Source organism: Falco peregrinus, chromosome 6, assembly GCF_023634155.1.
Source record: "Falco peregrinus isolate bFalPer1 chromosome 6, bFalPer1.pri, whole genome shotgun sequence".
Taxonomy (NCBI): Eukaryota; Metazoa; Chordata; class Aves; order Falconiformes; family Falconidae; genus Falco; species Falco peregrinus.
The window spans coordinates 50,623,966-50,644,968 of record NC_073726.1 but is presented as its reverse complement, the minus strand read 5'-3'; the positions used below and the strand labels follow the sequence as shown (position 1 = coordinate 50,644,968).

General features: G+C 39.1%; 1 protein-coding gene across 7 annotated transcripts in view; it reads right to left on the bottom strand.

Annotated features, from left to right (window-relative positions):
• Nucleotides 1-11,758: 11,758 nt before the first annotated feature.
• The window catches only part of ATP2B1 (ATPase plasma membrane Ca2+ transporting 1), a 66,024-nt gene continuing 56,779 nt past the window's right edge, over nt 11,759-21,003 (bottom strand). For 6 of the 7 annotated variants that reach the window (XM_055807514.1, XM_055807513.1, XM_055807515.1 and 3 more), the window contains exons 19-21: nt 19,911-20,018; nt 17,801-17,983; nt 11,759-13,232 (exon numbers count right to left, since the gene is read on the bottom strand). In XM_055807514.1, coding sequence (XP_055663489.1) covers nt 12,921-13,232; nt 17,801-17,983; nt 19,911-20,018 — 603 coding nt within the window. In that variant the 3' untranslated portion in view covers nt 11,759-12,920. Of the gene's footprint in view, nt 13,233-17,359; nt 17,474-17,800; nt 17,984-19,910; nt 20,019-21,003 lie in introns of all 7 variants that reach the window. The other variant, XM_055807518.1, reaches the window with a different exon arrangement.

Genomic DNA, 21,003 nt, shown 5'->3' with positions numbered 1-21,003 from the left:
CTGCATCAAGTATAAAAGCTGCCACCATAAATGAGACACCTAGACAGTGGCCTGATTCAAAGAGTAAGCAGTGTAACTATATCGTCTGAAATGCTGCTCATGAAATGATAAAAATCTAACCAATGAGCTCTGTTCCACTGACAAGGCACATACATACAGTGGGTCATTTTGGGGGTAGAAAGTCCAAACTGCAAATATCTTGCCCGCTCCACACCTCCTTTTTTTAAACTCCCTTTCCTCTGCTGCAGGAAGGCTGTATGCATGCCTAGCTGGACATGTGTCCACTTGCTGTAAGAATTCTTGCAGGGGCTCTAATATTATGAAACTTTATGCTCATCTCACATAATGACTGGTTTTGTTTCAAAGAGAGATGACTTCTGAATGGCTGAACAATGCATGTACTGTACAGCGGAAAGAAGCAGAAGGTGATATTTGTTTAATATCATGAAATGGAGCAAGGAAGAACGCCCCCAATTTTTTTGTTAAAACAAGTTTGCGAGAGCAGTGCTCAGGCTCCTTGTAACATTCTCCCATGTCAAAAAATACTTGTTTTTATCATTTTGCACACTTCTAATCACAAGGCTGCTGCGTATGGGCACATTATACCCAGAATCTCCACCACAATCCAGTTGGAATTCCACAGGGCATCTTACAGTTAGCATAAGGGTATCACAGAGACTGGTCCCAGCTGTGGGGACGGTCAATAGGGCCTCATAGCAAAGACCTGCAGCACAGCAGTAACACTGCAATCTGCGAGCCCTATAGAAAAGAAAACAGAAGTCAAAGCGCCTTCCCTTTTAAAGCAAGAAGGGACATCTGGGTGGCACAGCTTTTGCAGATGCAGCAGCAGGAGTCACACAGGAAGCATGCCCTGATGGCTTCAGCCTGGTCTGAACTAACCCGGCCCTGCTTCAGCACGCCGTGAGGCTGCCACCTAAGAAGTATTTTCACACCACAAATGATCACAAGGCAGCCTGTTAGAGTTGATAGCACCTAACTTACTCTGTGATCTGCTTGCATCTTTTTGCACCAATTCTTACTTTTAAATTGTTTGCTGGCTTCTTTCACTGTAGTTTAAGAGAATTCATCCTTAACTAGAATTTGTTTTGAAGAACGCAGCCTGCTGTTAGATAAACCCCTTGTTCTTGCACCTAAAGAACAGACAGGGTGTGCTTTGAATTTCCCGGTTATCAGCAAAGAATGCTATGTGCTTGCTACAGCTGTCTTCAAGATCACTTCCGCTGCAAGGAAGTTTTCCTGCCGTAGTATTGAATACAATCATGAAACTCGTCTTCACCAAAAGCATATGAACACTTGCAGATAGGCATGTTTTACTGTGACACACCACTTAATTGTTAGGCACATTTAATTTTGGTATTTTAAATAGAAAGCACTAATTAAGTTTTATACATCAGTTTACTGTTGGTGTTCTAGTCTCGTTACACTCCCTCCAACCTATCATCAGTTATGTGCAATCATATAATGATCCATAACGGTTATTAAATTTTGGTATTCAGATTCACAGCACAGATCATAGTAGGTTCTCCCCCAAAACAAAACACGAGGTAAAGATGACCGAAATGCTCAAGCAAAAGTATGAGCTGTAGCACTCCTGACATTCGTGCCTCAGGCTGGAGGAGGCTGCTTTAAGATACGGGCTTTTCAACTTATATATTCATTTTGCTCGCTGTTGTCACTCCTATCCTGCTTTGCTTCTGAAGCTTTCAGCAACTTCCTGCTGGTTGTGCTTTTCTTTCCACTCTCCCCCTTCAACTCCACTTAACTTCCTTCATGCACAGTGTTTTAGCTATTGCTTCCTCCATCTCCAGTTCCTGGGGTACTAGGAGCTGCAGAGGGGAATGCAATTCTGCTTGAGTTTTGCTGACCAGAGGACAGCCCATGCAGCCGTAGCATCCAATAAGCACGAGCCTGCAGCAGCAGTTTATCCAGAAGCAGCTCCAGTGTGGTTCACCACGATGTCACAGAAGCTGTTGAAATGGTACAACTGAGGGGACACTGCAGGAAAACAGGAGCAGAGCAGAGGTAACCTAAGCCAGCATCATGGACTACAGTCCTGCTGTGTGGAAGGCTCAGTTGCAACGCAATTGCAACCCCCTGCAACCAGGCAGAGCAGTTTGCTCAAAACAGGTACAGCTTTGCTGAGCAATGGACAAGGCTGACTGTAAGATATTTAACAGGATGCAACTTGTCCATACTTTCCACTGGGATAGCAAAAGACATCTCCACCACCAGATCCTCCTTGACAAGCTTCAAAGCTTGTTCAAAATCTTGGACATGGTAGACTATCAGCAGCAACAAGCATTAACAGAAAAATAAGACTTCCCCCTCAAATTCCATTCTTTGAAATGGCTAAGCCCTTTTATTTCATAACATTACTCTCCCCCTACCCCCAAAAGCAAACCCCTTGAGCTGTATAATTTTATTAGTCGTTAAATGTATTTCTCCATGAAGTTTCCTCAAAAGGCTGATTTCCAAATTACAGTACAACCATTGAGCCTTGCAAGACTGAAACAAGGCAAGAAAGCCACAGAAGCACTTGTCTTACATTTGGCAATACCCCAAATGTAGTCAGTTTGGAAATAACCATGTATGGCTTAACTGTTGAACGTGGACTGATCCTAAATGCAATGTTTCAAACTGGGTTTACGCTAGCATGCAGGTGTATGTTTCAACATTTCAGTCTCTTTGACAGTGATTGTCAGAGATCAAGTGTGACTTTGGAAAACACACACAGAGGGGTCTATTGATTGTGCTGATTGCCTTTGTGGACAATAATGATGACAGTTGGTGTAAAGTAGCATTCTCAAGTGGCATTTTAATCAGCTCACACTCCTCACCCAGTGATCAAAAAGCCTGTAGCACTTCTTCATTCAAAAATATAAAATGCTGATTGTGTTGATCTGTATCAAGCTGACACATGATCAATTTAGTTGATATTCAGACTTGGATTGTTTGTGAACCTTTTGAAAAAGAATGAAGTCAGTAAGATTTAAAGCTGTAATAGTTATATTCAAGTACCGACATACCTGCAGAATGGCTGAGGACCCCCGCTATCCCAAACTCTTTAAAAATGGCAGTTCAGAATACTTTTAACCTCCTGCTGTACAGTTCAGTTCATCTTTTATTGGAACATTAATACCTTTGAAATTAAATACGCTGCAATATACTGACCCTACAGAAGAAAATTCAAATGATTTCTGCACCTTTAAGGCAGAGAGCCAACTGTAGCATATTAACATTTAGTGGCGTAGGCACTCTGCCACATCTTCTAAACATACTTATTTTAAATCTGGTTTAGTTTCGAAAGCAATGTGTTATTTATAACAAGAAAAGTCTATGACAACTGTTTTGCAGACACACAGCTATTTTTTCCAATAGTTAGAATGTCAAATTTCTATTTGAATCATCACACATTACTTTAACATTTGGTCAGCCAGCCAGCTAGTTTTACTATAGAGCTTACATGTGGAATTTTGACAGAAGCTTTTCCTATTACATCCTTTCTAAGACCAGAATGGCAGTTTTGTAATGTCAGGCTTCCTACATTAGCATTTAAAATTTTATATGCAATTATGTGAAAACCAGTAAAAAGACTTCAAATCTGATATAACACTAAGTTCTCCAACTGTAACGAAGTATTTCTGTAACTCAAGGCAAAAGAGGAAGCATTTGTATGTAACGGTAGAATTGATACTGCATTTAATTTAATTTCACTGATAATTTTCTCAGTTAGATAAAAGCCTGTAACACCACCACTCTATGAACTAAGGTTAAGGATAAAAGTTAGCTTCTCAATTCCATTTAAATTATAGGCTTCTATGTCTGAAAATATATTTTTCAGTGCTCTTTATTCTTGATGAGTTAGAACAATGACATAGATTTCAATAACTTTATATGCCTGCAATTGAACTTTCTGTTTCAGAAACTGATCTTAAACACATAAAACCAGAAAGAAACCCACAACCAACCACAACAGCTTTGAGAAAAAGGAGCAGGTTCTTGCAAGAGAGCCTTTACAGAGCAGGGCAGTGAAACCACACAAATCTGCAAGTAAGTCAGCTTTTCGTTTTCCTTAGAAATAGCTACAATTTTTATTCTTTATACACCTGAAATATTTGAAAGAGCCAAATAACAAAGTGAGAAATCCTCTTCTTCCTCAAGGAGTAGCTGCTTTCCACAGGTGTGCAGCTTAACCTTCTGGAGATCACTTTAAAACCTTTGGGCTTTGCTATGAATTACAGGCTGTTACTTTGAAGCAGCTAAGCACGTCTGGCTTGTATTATGAAACACAAATATTAGAAGGCATAAGCAAAGTTTAACAGTCACCCATTGAAGACAGTTTAAAAATAGGATCACAGAATAATTCAGGTTGGAAGGGGCTTTGAGAAGTCATCTAATGCAAACTCCTGCTCAAGGCAGTAGAACTTCATGAAATTTCATTCAGATTATTTCATGAAGTATCATTCCTTCAGTGCTTGCAAAGACAAAAAGGCTGTGAATTTTCCTCACTAAAGAGTTATTTTCTGCTGAACAGTTTCCCATCTCCACACAAAAAAAACCCCAAACAACGACCAAACAAAACAAAACACCAAAACCCACTGAATAACCTGTAATTTTGAACATTTGAATACTGATTGAACCCAGGATCCCTCTTCACAGCTCAGAATATCTTCCCAGACAGCTGTCTACAGAACTGCTTTGCACTGTGATGGGATAAGCTCAGGAAGGAGGGGAAGGGGTGGGGATTAGAAGCCACACAGAATCCATGCAGTTCAGCACCAAACAGTAACAACTAAGCTCTGTATTACTTCTGCAACTTTCTCTCCTAAAACGAGGTGAGAAAAGCTCAAGTCCAGTTTAAGCTTCACCAACCCCCACTAAGATATGCTGCGAGTAAAAAAAAACAACAAACAAGCTAAGGTATCTCAAGCTTCCTACAAGGAGCTTTTAATTCATGACCAGTAACTTAATTCCTGACCATCTCTGAAATTTAAAAACATCACCATTGAAGACTTTAAGGTAGATGTTAGCTTAAGTTCAGCTCACTAGAGAACTGTAAGAGCTGTAAAAACACTTAAGTAACATTATTTGTACCAGCTTCATGTTACTGACATTAGCCATAGGAAAAACTTATAATTCTTTTTATTCCTTTTTCAGCTTTTAAGATGATGATAATAAAGAAAGAGCTGCTAGGAAGAAAGAAGAGAAAAATGCATGCTTCTGTTTACTAACAGATGCTTCTACAGAGAAATGGGAACTGCAAATTGTCTTCAACACACATGCAATCCCTTTTCTTCTGCATCTAATGGCCCCATCTGTCCAAAAAAGATCAAAGCCACTGGAGACATTTTAGACAACCCGAGTGCCTCTCTTCTAAGAAGTCCTCTGGTAACAGGCCAGCAAGCATAGGTTATCATCTTGCACGCATAACTTAAAGCCTGAAAGTAGTAGCAATTTAGATAAAAACCAAGCAAGGTAAAGTTTTTATGCTTAACCACATCATTTTGGGAGTACTTCTTAAATGGTAGCATCTTTCAGTGCTGTCACCTAGAGCAGCTCATGGAAGAGGTCTTTTGACAAGATGTGTGGAAAGAATTAGCTTTGAAAAGTACACATTTTCAAGACAGAGGGACAGATTTTTTTTTCCCATTAGAAAAACAATAATATGAGTTTCACTTCAAAATTTCAAAGCCCAAAAGAGCTTAGCACCAGAATCGCTTTGCTGGTTACTTAGATCATCAGTATTCCAGAACGCCAATCGTGTCTTTACAGAACATAGCTAAAGTTGGTGCCATTTTAAGACAATGATTTTTTACTTTCCCAGTCACTCATCATTCAGAAAGGTTCACTACAGCAGAAGTGATCCAAGCTCTGCTACCACAGTAAGCGTTACAGAAGGCAAATATCAGCAAGCCCATTGGTCAGGTCAGTTTAAGATAGACGAGTGCAAGTTCCTTTCTCACTTTGGCTCAGGTTTGATCACTCCAGTGATTGATTTCTTTGTTGAGTACCATCTATGTGTACGAATAATATCCATGAGGCTAATGGGGAAACACTATAGAGTTACACCTCCTCCTCAAGAATTTAAAGATCACAGAATAGCTGAGGTTGGCAGGGACCTCTGCAGATCATCTAGTCCAACACCCTGCTCAAAGCAGGGTCAGTTACAGCAGGCTTCTCAGGGGTGTCTAGTTGGGGTTTGAGTGTCTCCAAGAATGGAGACTCCGTAACCTCTCTGGGCAACCTGGTCCAGCATTTGACCACCAACACACACACACAAAAGTTTTCTTATGTTCTAGTAAAATTTCACATTTAACTTGTTGCCTCTTGCCTGTCAGTGGGCACCACTGAAAAGACTCCTTTGATTCCACCCACCATACCTGCATAATTGTGGCAAATTAGACCCCTATACAGCTGAAGAACTTAACACTTGTTTTTGGGGTTGGGTGGTAGGAAGAAGAGGGGCTGTTAAGCAGGTCTTTGCTACCTGCAGCCAAGGGATCCGTACAGCACAGCACAGCCTGTGCCCGCTCACATCAATTGTGTCACGGATCAATCGCTCCTCCATCTACAAGGGTCTGCAAGTCAGGATCACTACACTTTATCTTTTACCTACAGGTAAGTAGGTAGTTTATTTTATAGCTACCTTACAGTAGCTTTGCATGTATTTTCCCTGTTAAAGTCCTCATAGGTCTTTTATGTATGTCTTCAAAGCCCTGCCCTTCAGACTCACTACTAGAAGTGGATCTTCAAGATATACCTGACAGAAGTCTACTGTGAGGCATAATGCTTTTGAAGTTTCCTGCCCACAGCTTAAATTTAAAAGTGTTACCCTAATTCTCAACACCTGTGTATCTGCAAGCATAACCAAAGTCCTGCTGTGCACAGAGCTAGAACCTTGTCTATATACCAAGCTGCTTTCACAAGGCACAAATGAACATCAAGGGATCAGCTAGGTGAGGAGATTTTATGAACAACCTGGGAGAAACGTTTTGTCTTAAATATTCATTTCTCCACTGCTCGTTCTTATATCCATTCACTGTTCATTCTTAGTCTAAAACCCAATTTGTCAAGCCTTCACACTGATTAGAAGTGGAAGGAGCACATTAAGGACTATTCCCTGGCAACACCAACAGCCACACTGCACAGCAGTTTTCCAGTATGTTTACTGACACTGGGTGAGATCTTGCAGATGAAGGCAGAAGAAAAGATCACAAGGCAGGGTAGAAGGATGATGAAGGAGACAAATCCACAATTGCGCCTCTCACTCCATCTGTCCTTCGCTGATTCCCTACAGTGGTCCTTGACAGACTGGAAGGGAGAAGAGGAGAAAGGGAGAAGATACCAAGTTTTAGATCACATCCATACTACTGCTAGATTTATTAGAACAAATCCTAGTTGATTTGGTAAAATGAAAAAAGCAAGGAATGACTCATATTTTTGGCAATTAAAATACAACAGAAAGTACCTTTTCCAGAGCATTTTTTTTATTTAAAAACACTAGTTTAAGAGTGCTTTTTGGAATATGGTCCTTAATTAATTTGACTGTTACACTGATCAGAATATTAATGACTAATACATGGCAAACGACTAAAGATACACCTATCCATCTTTAAAAGCAGTGTTGTCAGAAAGCAAATCCTAGCACTTCCTACAAAAATATTAATTCCAAGAGCTCCCTATTACATGTCATTGGTGCCTGACCCATGTATCCTTTGACAGGTGCTATGACAAGGATTTGAATATTCTGAATTGATAGTTTTGCAGATTCTCTCCTAAAACACATAGCAGTAGCTGCCAGCCCAGTACTCAAAATAACCTATGTATTTCCCCACAAACATCAGCCTAACAGAGGCTTACCTTCAGGGGTTCTGGAGACTAGCTTAGGTCATAACTGAGTATGTTTTGTACCTGCAGCTATCAGAGCAACCAATTTGTGGAAGAGGGAAAACTCCAACTTAAATCCTGTATTTGTAAAACTGAAATTGTCAAAGGTAACAGGTGCATCTTCTAGGCTTTATTTGCAGTATGGGTTTGTTTTCTGTCTATTGTAGTATCTTAAATCAGAATTTTTGGGAAGTTATTCACACAAAGTTTAGAAGCATTTGAACTATACGCTCTGATTCTCTACAAGAGACTGAAAGCTTTTAAACAGGAAAATACAGTATTCACTTTGTGCCTTAGTAGTTATCATACAGCAATGCTAAGATTGTGCCTTTGCTAAGGAGGAAACCATAGAATGTTTTCTGTACGATTGTACTTACAGTCTTCCAGCACACTTCAGCTTCATGCCCTGTAAAGATAAGCAGCCTAGGAAAGCAGATGAAGACGTTCAGAATACTGTTAGATACTGCTAGCTTTGCAACGAATCAAAGGGATACAGAATGCATACCTGCATTTCAGTGAGCAACCACTGCTTCTTTGCTTCATTGACACTTCACCAGTATTTAAGATGCCATGTGATGTTCCAGTATTTCATAGCGTATACTTTCATCAACCGAAAAACTGTTAATTCCCAGAAATTCCCTTGCTAGTCATTTTTTCCAAAGTTGATTTCCCACTGCCTTCCAGCAGGGGCAAGCCAAGGAACCTTTTCAGCCTAGCAATATCATAGATTTTTTTTTTTTAGAAAACTAGGTGGTGTCAGGTGCATGTAACAGTAGTAAAGAGTGACAGAGAAATTCACTAGATCTTGAAGATCACATATAGCTAAAGCAAGCTACTGCCCATCTTCTGCAAAGCTAGGCACCCTTATCTATCTTTTAATGGAATACATGCAGAACACTAATGAGATCTGAAGCGGTCATAAAGTTGTATGTGAACACAGAACTAAGTCCTCTCCTGCTCCATATAGGGCAGGGGAAACCCACCTGCTTCCTTGCAGCTGTTCACATTTCGGACATCTCTTCTCCTTTTACGCATAATCTCCCATTAATGCTGCGTAGTTACTATGACAGCATAAGAGCCACGTCCAACGTGTTTCCCCTGCTGAGGGCTACTCCTTGCTTTGTCAGATTGGCAGTGTAAGCACCAACTCTAGCCTCATGCTTTGCAACTAGAATGGTGCTGCCATTGTTTAGCGGGCTCCCTTTTTCACAGTCTTCTTTCAGGTGTTTAAGCCCATCCCATGGGTTTCTAAGCAAATCCTTGTCCTAGACCTTACTTTGAGCAAAACAGGACAAGTAGTACCTGCAGGAGGCGCTTTTGGTTTAGACACCATCTAAGCCATATCTCCTTGCTGGATGCTGCAGTTTCTTGAAGAAGGTGGTATACAGTCCAGGGAAGAAGATAAGCAGAAACAGCTTAAGATTCTTGATTCTGGCCCAGAATTTCTCATGACATGGCCCTGAACAAGCAAGCCAGTTCAGTCTGGAGATATGTTGGAGCTGTACCTCCATGCTGGCCAGGCTCATCCAACAAAGTTAAGGTATTTCAGTGAGGACTTGAAACCTGTAAGATCAGAAGATATGCACTACCTGGGGAGAGGGTGGAGGTGGAAAGAAGCAGGAGCTCTTTAGAACCAAGTATTTGCACCAGAAAAGCAGTATGGACATTAATACATTCTACTTTGATTTATGCAATATTTAATATAATCTAGATTCTTCTAGGGCTCTGCTGAGGCTGGCACTACTACAAGTAAAAACCGAACTTCTCAGGCCTTTGGAGTAACTTCCCAATACAGTCAGCCATATAGGAGTTTATCATTCCATGAATATTACATTTGCTTACTACTTTGAAACATGTTGGAAAACTTCCTGTTATTCTAAGGAAGTCCCTGAGAATGTTAGTTCACATTTTTTGACTGCTTACACTTTCTACAGACCCCTGCTGCATTTACCCATTGATTTGGCATTAAGGTATTTGTTTCCATTATTCTCTCCAGACTACTCCGTGATGCACCATTTTCCTCTTCCTGTTAAGACCAATACAGAAAAAAAAAAAATAATTATGAGTCCTTTTATATAACAAGTTTCAACCCTCCCTCTCAAAGCCAAGATTAGATGTCCCAGCATTTCTTTTATATACAAGTATAGTAGACATCCTAGCCGCAATACTGAATTTGAAGCAACTTCAAACAGTAATCAGTCTAGAACTGCATTTGTGTTAGAAGTTACTATTGCTTGATCACAATACCATGTACACTATGACCTCTGAAAGGGAGTAAGCTTAAAGTCATAGCAAAAGCTATTTTATAGAATTGGCATGCATTTCAAGTTTAAATCAGTACTGTACTGACATTCAAGAATTTCAGTCCCCATACAGACTGAGATGAACAGCACTTTTATTTATTTCAGTTACAAGGAGAAAGACAAGTAAACCTTACAACCAGAAAGGCAATGAAGGCCTCATGAGCTTAGTGATAACCATTTCATAATCTAGGCAACATGTTATGACGTCTTGAGATCACAAAGAAAGCATGCCCCCCTCTTGAACAACTTTTCCTTTTTTCTGTAAGGAAATTTCCTGTCAGAACAGCACACTGATGTTAACAGAACTGAGAGGGACCACCAATGTACAAAGCCTACATTCACCCTCCCAGCCCGCCTCAAAAGGCTTAAATGTAGACTTTATTTCAAAAAAGACAACACACAGTCATGATCACAACTAGCAAAGAGGGAAAAATTAGTGTTTTCAAATGAAGTCAAATTATGATGCATTAATGAAGTTAAATGAAGATACTTTCTCACATGGCAGCGTACTTAATGAGTAAAGAAACTCTCCTCATTTTAAATCAATGCTTATCTGACTATCGTAGTAGGGAGAAAGCAGCTTACATAAAAACTGATCCCCCTACCAAGTGATCTAGGCAAGAACTATGACGTAAGGGAAGTGCTAGAAACATGTGGGAGAAATTACTATACAAAGTGTCAAGTGCAAACCCCCCTTGCCTAGAATTCAGTGCATTTACTTAAGTACAATAGAAAAGACTGAATTCAGGAGTGGTTGACAGTGGGATACAGTGCTACTGGTTGAACAATAACCATTAAAGGACAAACCCAAGCATGTGTGTATCCCACCACAAGGGAAAGATACGCTTGAGGTTCCTATCCTACTAATTTCTGCAGTTTGCTCTAGTATTATCTCCTTCCTCATTACCAACTTAATTCTGCACTCCTTTGAAGGGACCCCTTTAAACCACTCCAAAATACGGGATTATTTGGCAAAAAAACATTCACTTGCTGTTTTAAAGAACACAAGAGCTAGAAAAAGAAAGGAAAAAAATAAGTTTACAACTCATCTCTTCGGTTGCTCTTCTAAGCAGTATTGGACCTAGAAAACATGAAGTACCAGATCAAGTACTGTTCCATCATCCTTCACTGTTTAAACACTACAGCTGAGGCAGACCATAACTTCTTCAGTCAATTGCTGGTAGGTCAGTTTTGGTGCATAACATATTAATCAACTGAAAAATTTATTTTCACCCATGCTATATATATCAGTTCTCAGTTCTTCCTCACTTAAATGGACAGGGATACATCTATTACGCAGTACTCACAGTAAGTCTTGGAATTTCAGGCAGACCTATTCATTCCCAAGGAGTATCCTTTTTGGCTCACTGAAGACTTTTGAGTACCTTAGCTTACATTCATTATGGATGCAGCCACCATGATTCCATTTACCCAAAGCACTATTTTTAGTGGGGCTGTTACCATCTTGAAATTGCAGTTTAAAGTTAACCAGTAATACAAAAGAGTACTTTTAAGTGTTTCCAGTGAAGGAGCTGAGAAAAAAAATCTGTAAGAAACCATCGCTGCAATTTTATTTTAACAAAAGGGCAGATTTATTCATGTTTACAAACAAGTTCCAAAAACAAAAAGGAGAACATGTATGCTACCCACTAACAACCTTTCAAAATGCCAACAGCCCTCATGCTGCATGAAGGATTCTATAGATTAGAAAAAAAAAAATCACAGTTCCACTCACAGTTCACCAAGACAGCACTAAACTAACATGTTTAGACAAAAACAAAGGACTAAGATTCTGATGTATTTTGATTTAATCCATTTTGCCCGGATAACAGAAATATTTCAAGCAAGTTCCATCACATATTGATGTCCTGCATTAAACAATCCTACTAAGTTCTGAACAAAAGTTATTCAGTAAGTTTCTCAAAATTTTTAAAAATTAAACAGTTGTTTCAAAACCATTAAGTAGTAAATGTATTTAAGAAACTAATTAGGACAGAGGCCATAACTTCATTAGAACACCACTGCTCATGTTTTTACAAAGCATTAGTGTTATCTATTTGGCTATTAGTATTAGCAATTTATCTACAATATTTAACAAGGTAAATTGCAGGCAAAATTTAGTACAGTTTCAATAGAAACACCCTTTTCCTGAAAATACAGCAGTATTTGAAGGACTAGTTTTTTTGTTGTTGGTTTTTTTTTTTTTTTCTCTGCATCATTTATAAGGAAGCTTCCCATCTATGAACAGGAACAAAAAAAGTATCTACAAACCTTGTAAACAGATCGGTATCATTTATAAACATAAATAATCCAAATTATTAACAGCCAACAGCAGAAATTAAAGTATCAATTCAACGATCCAGGGCTTCCTTGCCCTTCCCAGCCTTCCCCTCAGAAAAGGATCATGATAATCTAAAGCTCTGCTAACACACTGTTCAGGACCATTCTTAAGTACAATAGATGATCCACAGGTCACTTATGCTGAGTTACTGTTTTTCTGTCAGAGTCCATTATTACTCCCACCCCCAGAAAAGCACCCTCCAGTCTGGCAGAAAGCTTTTTTTTTTAAAAAAATAAATCTACATTCGTACAAGTGTGTCTTCTGTTGAAGTCCAAGACAAGAATATCATCTTGTCCATCATAATGTGTGAGGAGACCCAGTTTCAATTTCTTTACAATGCAGCTAGTGTGTTAACATTCAGCTTACAATCAGAGTGATGTTTCCAAACTATGTAGCGGGCTCCCTGGGGATGAAGAGGTAGCAGACTTATTCATGTCTGTTGTAAGGTGAATTCCACTGTCAACCGCATTGTTATTTTTATTGGGAGAGGGTGGGGGAGTAGAGTTGCGTTTTGTTGGAGCATCATCTTCAGCATCAGTATCATCAATAAGGGGAATATGAGGCTCGGAGTCTTCTATTCTAAACTCAGGATGTGTCATAAAATTGTGAATCGAACTTCGTGTCTCAGGTTTCTCTAGCCCCTCATACAAGGAGCTACGAAATGCATTCACCACTCGGATCTGTAAACAAAGAAAAAAGGTTGTTAAAATACTGCAGATTTGCTGGTAATGGCATGGTTCTTATGAGTTTGAATCCACAAACAGCTAGACATGAGTGAATCGAATTTGTATATGATGCAGTGGAACTTGCAATAAACTGTAAAAAAAAATGAAAAGCATTTCAGTAGAGCACTGCCAGTCTACACAGTAGGAATAAAAAAAAAATTGTAAAAGTACTGCAAAAAGCTGAAGGGCCTAAAAATTCAGACATGGCACTAGAATTGTTCCGTTATTTAACACGGGCTAAGCATTTTTTCAGAAGTGAGGCCAACAATTACTTATTTATTCACAACTAAATAAACCTCATTGAGTATTTTATTGAATACTTGGGGCAGGGGGTGGGGTGGCAGGAGGGGAGAGGCTGAAAATAAGTTAGAGGATAAAACGGTTACTAATTCTCATGCTAGGAATTAGGATGTCAACTGACTATGAAAAAGCCAAGCAAGTGTAAGCCAATGTCACAATGACCGGACACTTACAAAGAATCATGCAGAAAAGGATACCACAGTAACAGCTGTAAATATTCGAGTATATACCCATTTACCACACTAGAGAAACTTCCTTACCGAATAGCGCTTTGGAACCTTAAGATCAGAACTAGGAAATTGAATACTGTATTGTACAATTAAGTACTCACGACAGGTGGTAAATTTGAAGAGACTATTCAAGTAGCACAAAGTATCAGAGAAGCCTTTCCTCGAGTCTTCACTTTACATTGAATTCATGGACAACATTCCAAGGCTGACTATTATTTCAAGTCCTTTCATTGTTCAACATTTTTCAAATCAGAAAGCTAGGTTTACAGAATTCATAAATATTTCAGAGGGAAGTTAGATAAAATACAGCTCAATTTTGCAAATTTTGCATGTTCTAGTTGACTTGAATTTAAGCTTTCCTAATTATAATTTGAATGATGAAACCACCTGCCCGCACACACCCCACCCGCCACATTTTCCCACCCAGCTGCAGGAATTCAGGATACATTTTTGAACTGATAAAACAAAGTTAGGCAGAAGTCTGTGACCTCTTTTTCCAACATTTCAACAAGTTAGTTTCCCCCTACTTTTAGCTCCCTATTCAATTCTCAGCAACTCTACTCTGAGCTTCAATCCTAAAGCTCCTCTGTTGCATAGCAAGCAGCAGAGCAACTCTGTAGTAAGAAGAACTTACTGTTACAAACAGTAAGTCCAATTTAAAGACTTTTTTTTAGCACATCCAAGATGACTTGTTTCAAGCTGAGAAACACGTCATGACTAGTGCTTCCAGAGTTCCTTAACACTAAACAAAGTGACTTCCAGGTGATGAAATGAAGCTAGACGGTCAAGCAGATCAAAAGCAGACTTCAAACCAGCTAAGATATACCAAACAACCTCACTGTAAACACAGAGAAGGCCTCCCCAAAATCAATGCATTATCATATTTGTTACCACAGAAAAACTGCAGATGATACAGTCTTTGGTTCTGACTGTGTTCTTTGACCTCTAGACACAGCATTGTTCCCCCACCCCTACCCCCTTCAGAGCACTTGCACAAAGACTTTTACTCAAAAGCTATTATGTCCCCATTTTTATACTACAGGTACATGGCTGAGCCCCATTAAGCATGAAAACCAGGTCGGAGGTGGGGAGCCACGCACAGGAGAGGACATAACTACCTATAAAAGGAGGACAGGGAACAGCATGAGTGTGTTTGAAAGGTAAAATATTACAACAGCTAGCACTTTACTGTTCATTACATGAAAAAACTGAGCAGACTGTTAAGGGGTTGGAATGCTACATAAGCTTTAAACAAGTCCAGCAAGCTGCATAAACTGTCTTGGCACTTACCAAGAAAACCAGCGGTGACAGTGCCAGACTAAAAGTTTGCATTGCCTTCATTTGGCATGTTGCATCCCACTGTGCCACTGATTTATGTGGCAAAATGAAATATGACTGCCTCATGGGGCTGGTTTTTTATTGCTTACAGATGGTAACTTAGAACATAAGCAGTAATGGAAAACAAATTTTGGCTTAACAGGAAAGCTGTAATTATCATCGGAATATAAGCATACCCACAATAAAGACTCGATTCCCATGCAGAACGGGTACTAAAACAAGTGGTCTAGACAGTCCTGTGAACCCAGGACCCTCAAAGAGCCCAGGCATGAAGGCAGAAACCAGACTGTCAGCATCTTAAATTTTATTTAAGTATAAATTTAGTGTTTTGAACACTTCATTTTCAACTACTCAAGACAGACGAGAGGTGTGACTATAAATAAAGTGAGGAGCAAACAAGACAATTTGTTATGTGTAATTTATACTGTCATCAGGCCTTCTTCATATTAGTACCAGAATAGCAAGGAATGCAGTAAGCACTCCACATCCTCCCAGCCAGATGGCTGCTGAAGACTTGTTCATAGAAACAGCTGAACTATTTTTCCAAAGAGCTCCAAAAGAGAAACACAATGAAATAACACATCTGCTTCCCATTAACAGGTATTAGTTATCAGAAGTTGTTCTCCTGGAGGGCATAGCAGAAGGCCGTACTAAGGGAGGATCAAAAACTAGTTCTCTGCTATTCTAGCTCCATATCTGCACTGGCCATTTGATGCAACGAGGTGCTGCAGTGCCCATTAGATTCTGCTCAAATGGCAGCATGGCATGAAGTTGCTTCTCTAGAGAATTCTGAATGTCTAATTAATGTTCTTGACTGTAGTTAGGGATACAGGTTACTAATTAGCATTTTAACTAGGAGATGCCATCCTGTGCACCCTGAATTGTTACATCTACTTTTCATTTCATGTTCTTGAGGCACACAAATTTGTAAGCTGAGCTGCTCAATACTACTGCAAGGCAGGGAAGTACCTGTCTCACCAATAGAGAACAAGTACAGAGGCAAATACTTGCACAAGCTCACAGAGGAATTCTGGCCAAGCCAAGAGAAAAAACAAAACCAGAAGAGAACATTTCATTTAAGACAGCTCCCGAAATTAAGGGTCTTCATCCATCTGGCAATCTGAAAGTTTAAAAAAGCCGGGGGTGGGGGGGGAACAGGAACAACAAGCCCTCTCGGAGTTATTTTAAAAAACAATTATTTAACCAGTCTTTAGGAAGTTAGAGATGGAAGTTAAACATGTAATATATAATTAAGATTAAAAACTCTTTTAACAATAGATATTACTATAAGTATTCAGCTGCAACTGTTATGGATCTTCAGACTCCAGAATTTAAGCCTACATACGCAATAATTAAATCTCTAGCCTCTACAAAGAGGAAGGCTGAAACTGAAATGCCACTTAGAGCACAATATAAAGAGGGCAGAATTAAGGTGAGACAAACTTTTTACTTTCACTGATGGCTTATGCACTGCTGCCAGAAGAACCTAGAGGAGAAAAAAAGCCTTCAGATTTAAATGTAAGTTTCACCATTCAGTGCTTAACACCTTTTTCCTTTTTATATTAGCTAATTAAGTGTTTCTTCTGGCACATTTTAGAAGCCTTGTCTCGCCACCTGATTCCTGATGTTGAGAAAGTTGTGTTATTCAGTTAAAAAGGTCCAACAACAGCAGAGATTCAGAAGTTCCTTACAGGCTACAAAGAAAATGCATTTAGTGTTCCATGTTCTAACTACATTCATATTTTTTAACATACCATCTGTTTTCCCCATCAGCTTGTTTACCTTAAATATGATTTGTGCTGCAGCGCAAGACATCTATTTTTGACCTGGGCCCATGATTATGCAGTTAATTCACTTATTCAATGCAAGTCACCCTAAGAGGCATATACTCGAAAATTTACAACAGTTTTCCCATTTATCTTAAACATCCCTCTGTACATGAATGGATGAAGGCACGGATGTGCAGGCTCACAGCTTTCACATTAAAGTCTTTTGTTGAAACTGTTCCACCTGTTCTCAGCCCTCTAAGAAAAAAAAGTCTTGAGGACTCCACTTTGTGGAAGAGCTCTATAAAAGCCTGAACGATTATTTTAAGTACTAAGGAGAAAATGAGAAACGTTAGGTACGTGAATTAGGAAATGTTAATTTCATGCACTTTAGGAACACACACTCACACCCCACAGTAGTAGAAGCAGTAGTAGAGGAAAACACTACATGTGTAGGGGTAGAAATATTTGTTACATCATGATGCTGGCTGGCGATGGAGGGTTGCCGCCTTAGAGCCCCCTGAATGGTACTTCCACTCTGGAAAGCATTCACTACATCCATCTGCAAGGAATCAAGAGATTGTGACAGCTTGCTCAGCAAGAGAGAGAGAGAGAAAGAACAAGAGAAAGGACCATCCCATCTATAACATACAAAAAGTAAAGAAAAAAGGCACTTTTTTTTTTTTTTTCCATAGAGCAGATACACAGGCCAAGAGTTACACTTAGAGCTGAAGAAAACAGAGGACCCTGAGGGATTACACATCCATCCATACCCACTTTTGACAGTCTGTCACACCAGTTAGAACTGCCGCCTTAGTCAAAGGACTGCAGATGGAGAGGTGATATTTCCCTCAACACTCACTGCATCCTACCTTTTTCAAGACCATACCTGAGTTTGTATCCTGTTTAGGCCCCTAAACCACAAGATCTGACCACGACGTAGTTCTCTCTCGGCATGATCAATCTCCTCTACATCTTCTGCTAGTTCTTCTTCAGGAATCTCTTCCTTTTGTGTTCCATGACCAGCTTCCTTAAGGAATTTCAGACGGCTGGTTGGAATTGTTGAAATCAACTAACGGTGAATGAAAAATATGAATCAGGATTATCCTTTTTTTAAAAAAAAAAAAAACAAACAACCATATATAAGTAATACCAGACCTTAAGGCTTAACACAATATCCTACATACAATTAGCAAAGTTGAAAAACAAATTATGTAAATGGGATGAGTGGATCAGTGTAGGGCAATCACTCCAGCTGAATAGCTGCAAAGCTGTGAATAACCTTACCACCTCAACTGAGGTGTGAAATTAAACTTGGACTACAAACCTAGAAAACAAAAAGTCCTTGCCAGGGACAAAGAATTCCACTTTAACATTAATTGACTATGCCAGGAAGGAGCAGTACTGAAGCTACAAGAGCAATTAATTCTGTAGATTAGATGTGTGCTGGCATCTAGAGTTTTCAGAGCTCCAGGAGTTTGACAAGCATGATGAACATGTTACCTCATGTGAGAACTACATCATTTAATTAAAGCAGCCACAGTTAATTCAGAAATACAAAACAGACATGCATTCTCTTGTGACCTGGAAGGTATCAATCCATTTGCAAGGTGAGTGATGTTTCCAAAACCCTTATCCCAAATCGTTACTTTGCTACTTGGTGTACACTCATTTATCTATCTTAAACTAAACAAAAGCTATATACGGCTGTTCCAGCTCTCCTTTTCATCCCCACCTTCAGGGCTATTCTGATGAACTATGTAGTTAAGGGGAGTCATCTTTTGATACGTCCCATCTAGCAGATCCAGATCAGTTCCAAAACTGCTTTCCTTGATCATCACAAACCTAGAAGACCACTTCAGCAGCTGCAGAGGAAAAAGACTGCTCCAAAAGCAAGATAAACAGCCCTTCATGCTGAAATTGCTACTGTGAATGCTCCCATATCACACTTCAGTTTCTACTATTCTCAGAAAGTCAAAAGCTCTTTGACTTTAATGAGATGCTAGAGCAGCATGAACCGCAGCAGGGAAGCTTTGCCCTTCAAGACACTTTGGGTCAAAGGTATTTCAAGCCATCTTGATTCTCTTCTAGGCTACTTTTAAACCTTAGAGTGACACTATTTGATTTTTTTTTTTTTTTAATAATTAATTTTCCAGAGAACCTTATAAACAAGGCTTATACTCGCTTTTAGAATATGCATCTATGTATTTACAACTAAAATTCACCCTACCAATTTTATACTGAAACCTGAAGTGCCCTTTACAAAATGGAAGGAAAGAAACCGTAATGGAAAACTCTTCATGTGGTATGAAAAGTTTAGACAACTATGTTATTTAATAATGGAAAACTCTGTAGCTCTAAAGTTTCATGTAAATAAGCTTGCTGCTTACAAGCACTGCTGTGCATGCAATACCAATGAAACTTTAAGGGGAAGTGGAGGAGGGGAAGAATAAAAATGCAAATGCAATAGTTTAATAGGTGAAAGAACTTTCCAATTATTTCATAATTATGCAAATGAAGAGAAAGCTGTTATGAGGTTTGCTGCATTTCTTGCTACTCCAGAAAGTTTTTAAATCAAGAAAATACTCGCAAGTTTAACAATTCTGATTTTAAGAAAACCATTCAACATTGTTAAATCTATTTCAAGATTAATACGTTCATTGCATCTGTATTCTTACAGGACTTGCAGTACTTATCTGGCAAAAGATGTAATTTCATTTAAGAGGTAACTACAGCTATTTCTAGTTAAAAGTTACTAAACACAAACCAACCATAGCATCTAGTGATGAAATGTAACTAATTGACAAAGTCAGAGTAAGGAATATCCAACTAAGGACTTCCTAGCTATTGAACTAGTCAACTTTAATCAGTATTTACTGTTAATCTCCAGATATTCATATAGTCCACTTGAAAGATCTAAATGCTAAAGACAGTGTATTTGTATTTTCCGTGTATTCTAATGCAAGTAAATATTTGGCATTTTGAAAAAGCTATTTTACCTGGCCCCACAGTAGTGTTCCCATGCCCAGGAAAATGGACCACAGCCACTGTTCAATCGAGAGTTCTGAGCAACTGAAAGGCTTCCCACCAAACTGCACAATGATTATCTGTGAAGAGCAACATCATTAAACAACATGTATGAGTGACCAGTTACTAGAAAATTCCGTAATGCTTTAAGATCACTACAGACAACTCTGCAGTAGAAAATAGGATAGCCCATCTTTTTAAACATATACTTTCACCATCTCAGCAGTTTCAGCAAGTTTCCAAACTAAGCCATCATCTACTGATTTTAAGTATTTCAAGAACTACCCATTTATTCTTCAAATACCACTCACAAAAACCTGTTAACTACTTAGTTTTACTTGCAGTTCTTTCCCTTCATCTCACAATTACAGCATGTATTTGATGCTACAATTTTATGGTGATTATTTATCATATGAACACCCATCTCAGCACTGAGTTGATTGATAAACTTGCATTAATAGAATTTGTAGATCCACAATACACAAAACATTTCAGAAATAATTCAACAGAATATTACTATATATCCCATCAGTGTTAAGTGTCAAAGTAAGTCATCGCAGTGTGACATCTGTGTATTAAGTCCTGGGGGCAAGGGGTAGAGATCTCAAAAGCCAAATTAAATGAGCTCCTGCTGACTTACCTATTGCAACAAGCTGTACGGGCCCTAACAAGCAAGGCATCCCTCTGCACAGGGATTACATGCATTAAAGTCTGCCCTGAGGAATCAACAATTCAAGTAGCAGGGTAGGTGTGAAAAGGAGACAGTATTGACCCTTAAGTAGGACACCTGACAGCTGAAAAGCCCAAGAGTATAGTCTTTTACTAACAGAGTAAAACACTGAGATGACAACTCAGGCATTACTTATTTGGGAAGGCATTCAGTTTGCCAAGTTTATAAAGGGAACACAGTTGCAATCAGAATGAATTTCTACGTATTTGGCTTTGTTGCACAACAACAGTCTACTGCATATGCAACCCTAAAAACGGAAATGCTTCTGAAGAACTGTCATCTAAAAAATCCTAAACTTGGGTGAATAAGTGAACTAACTTATGTGAAGCAGAGGT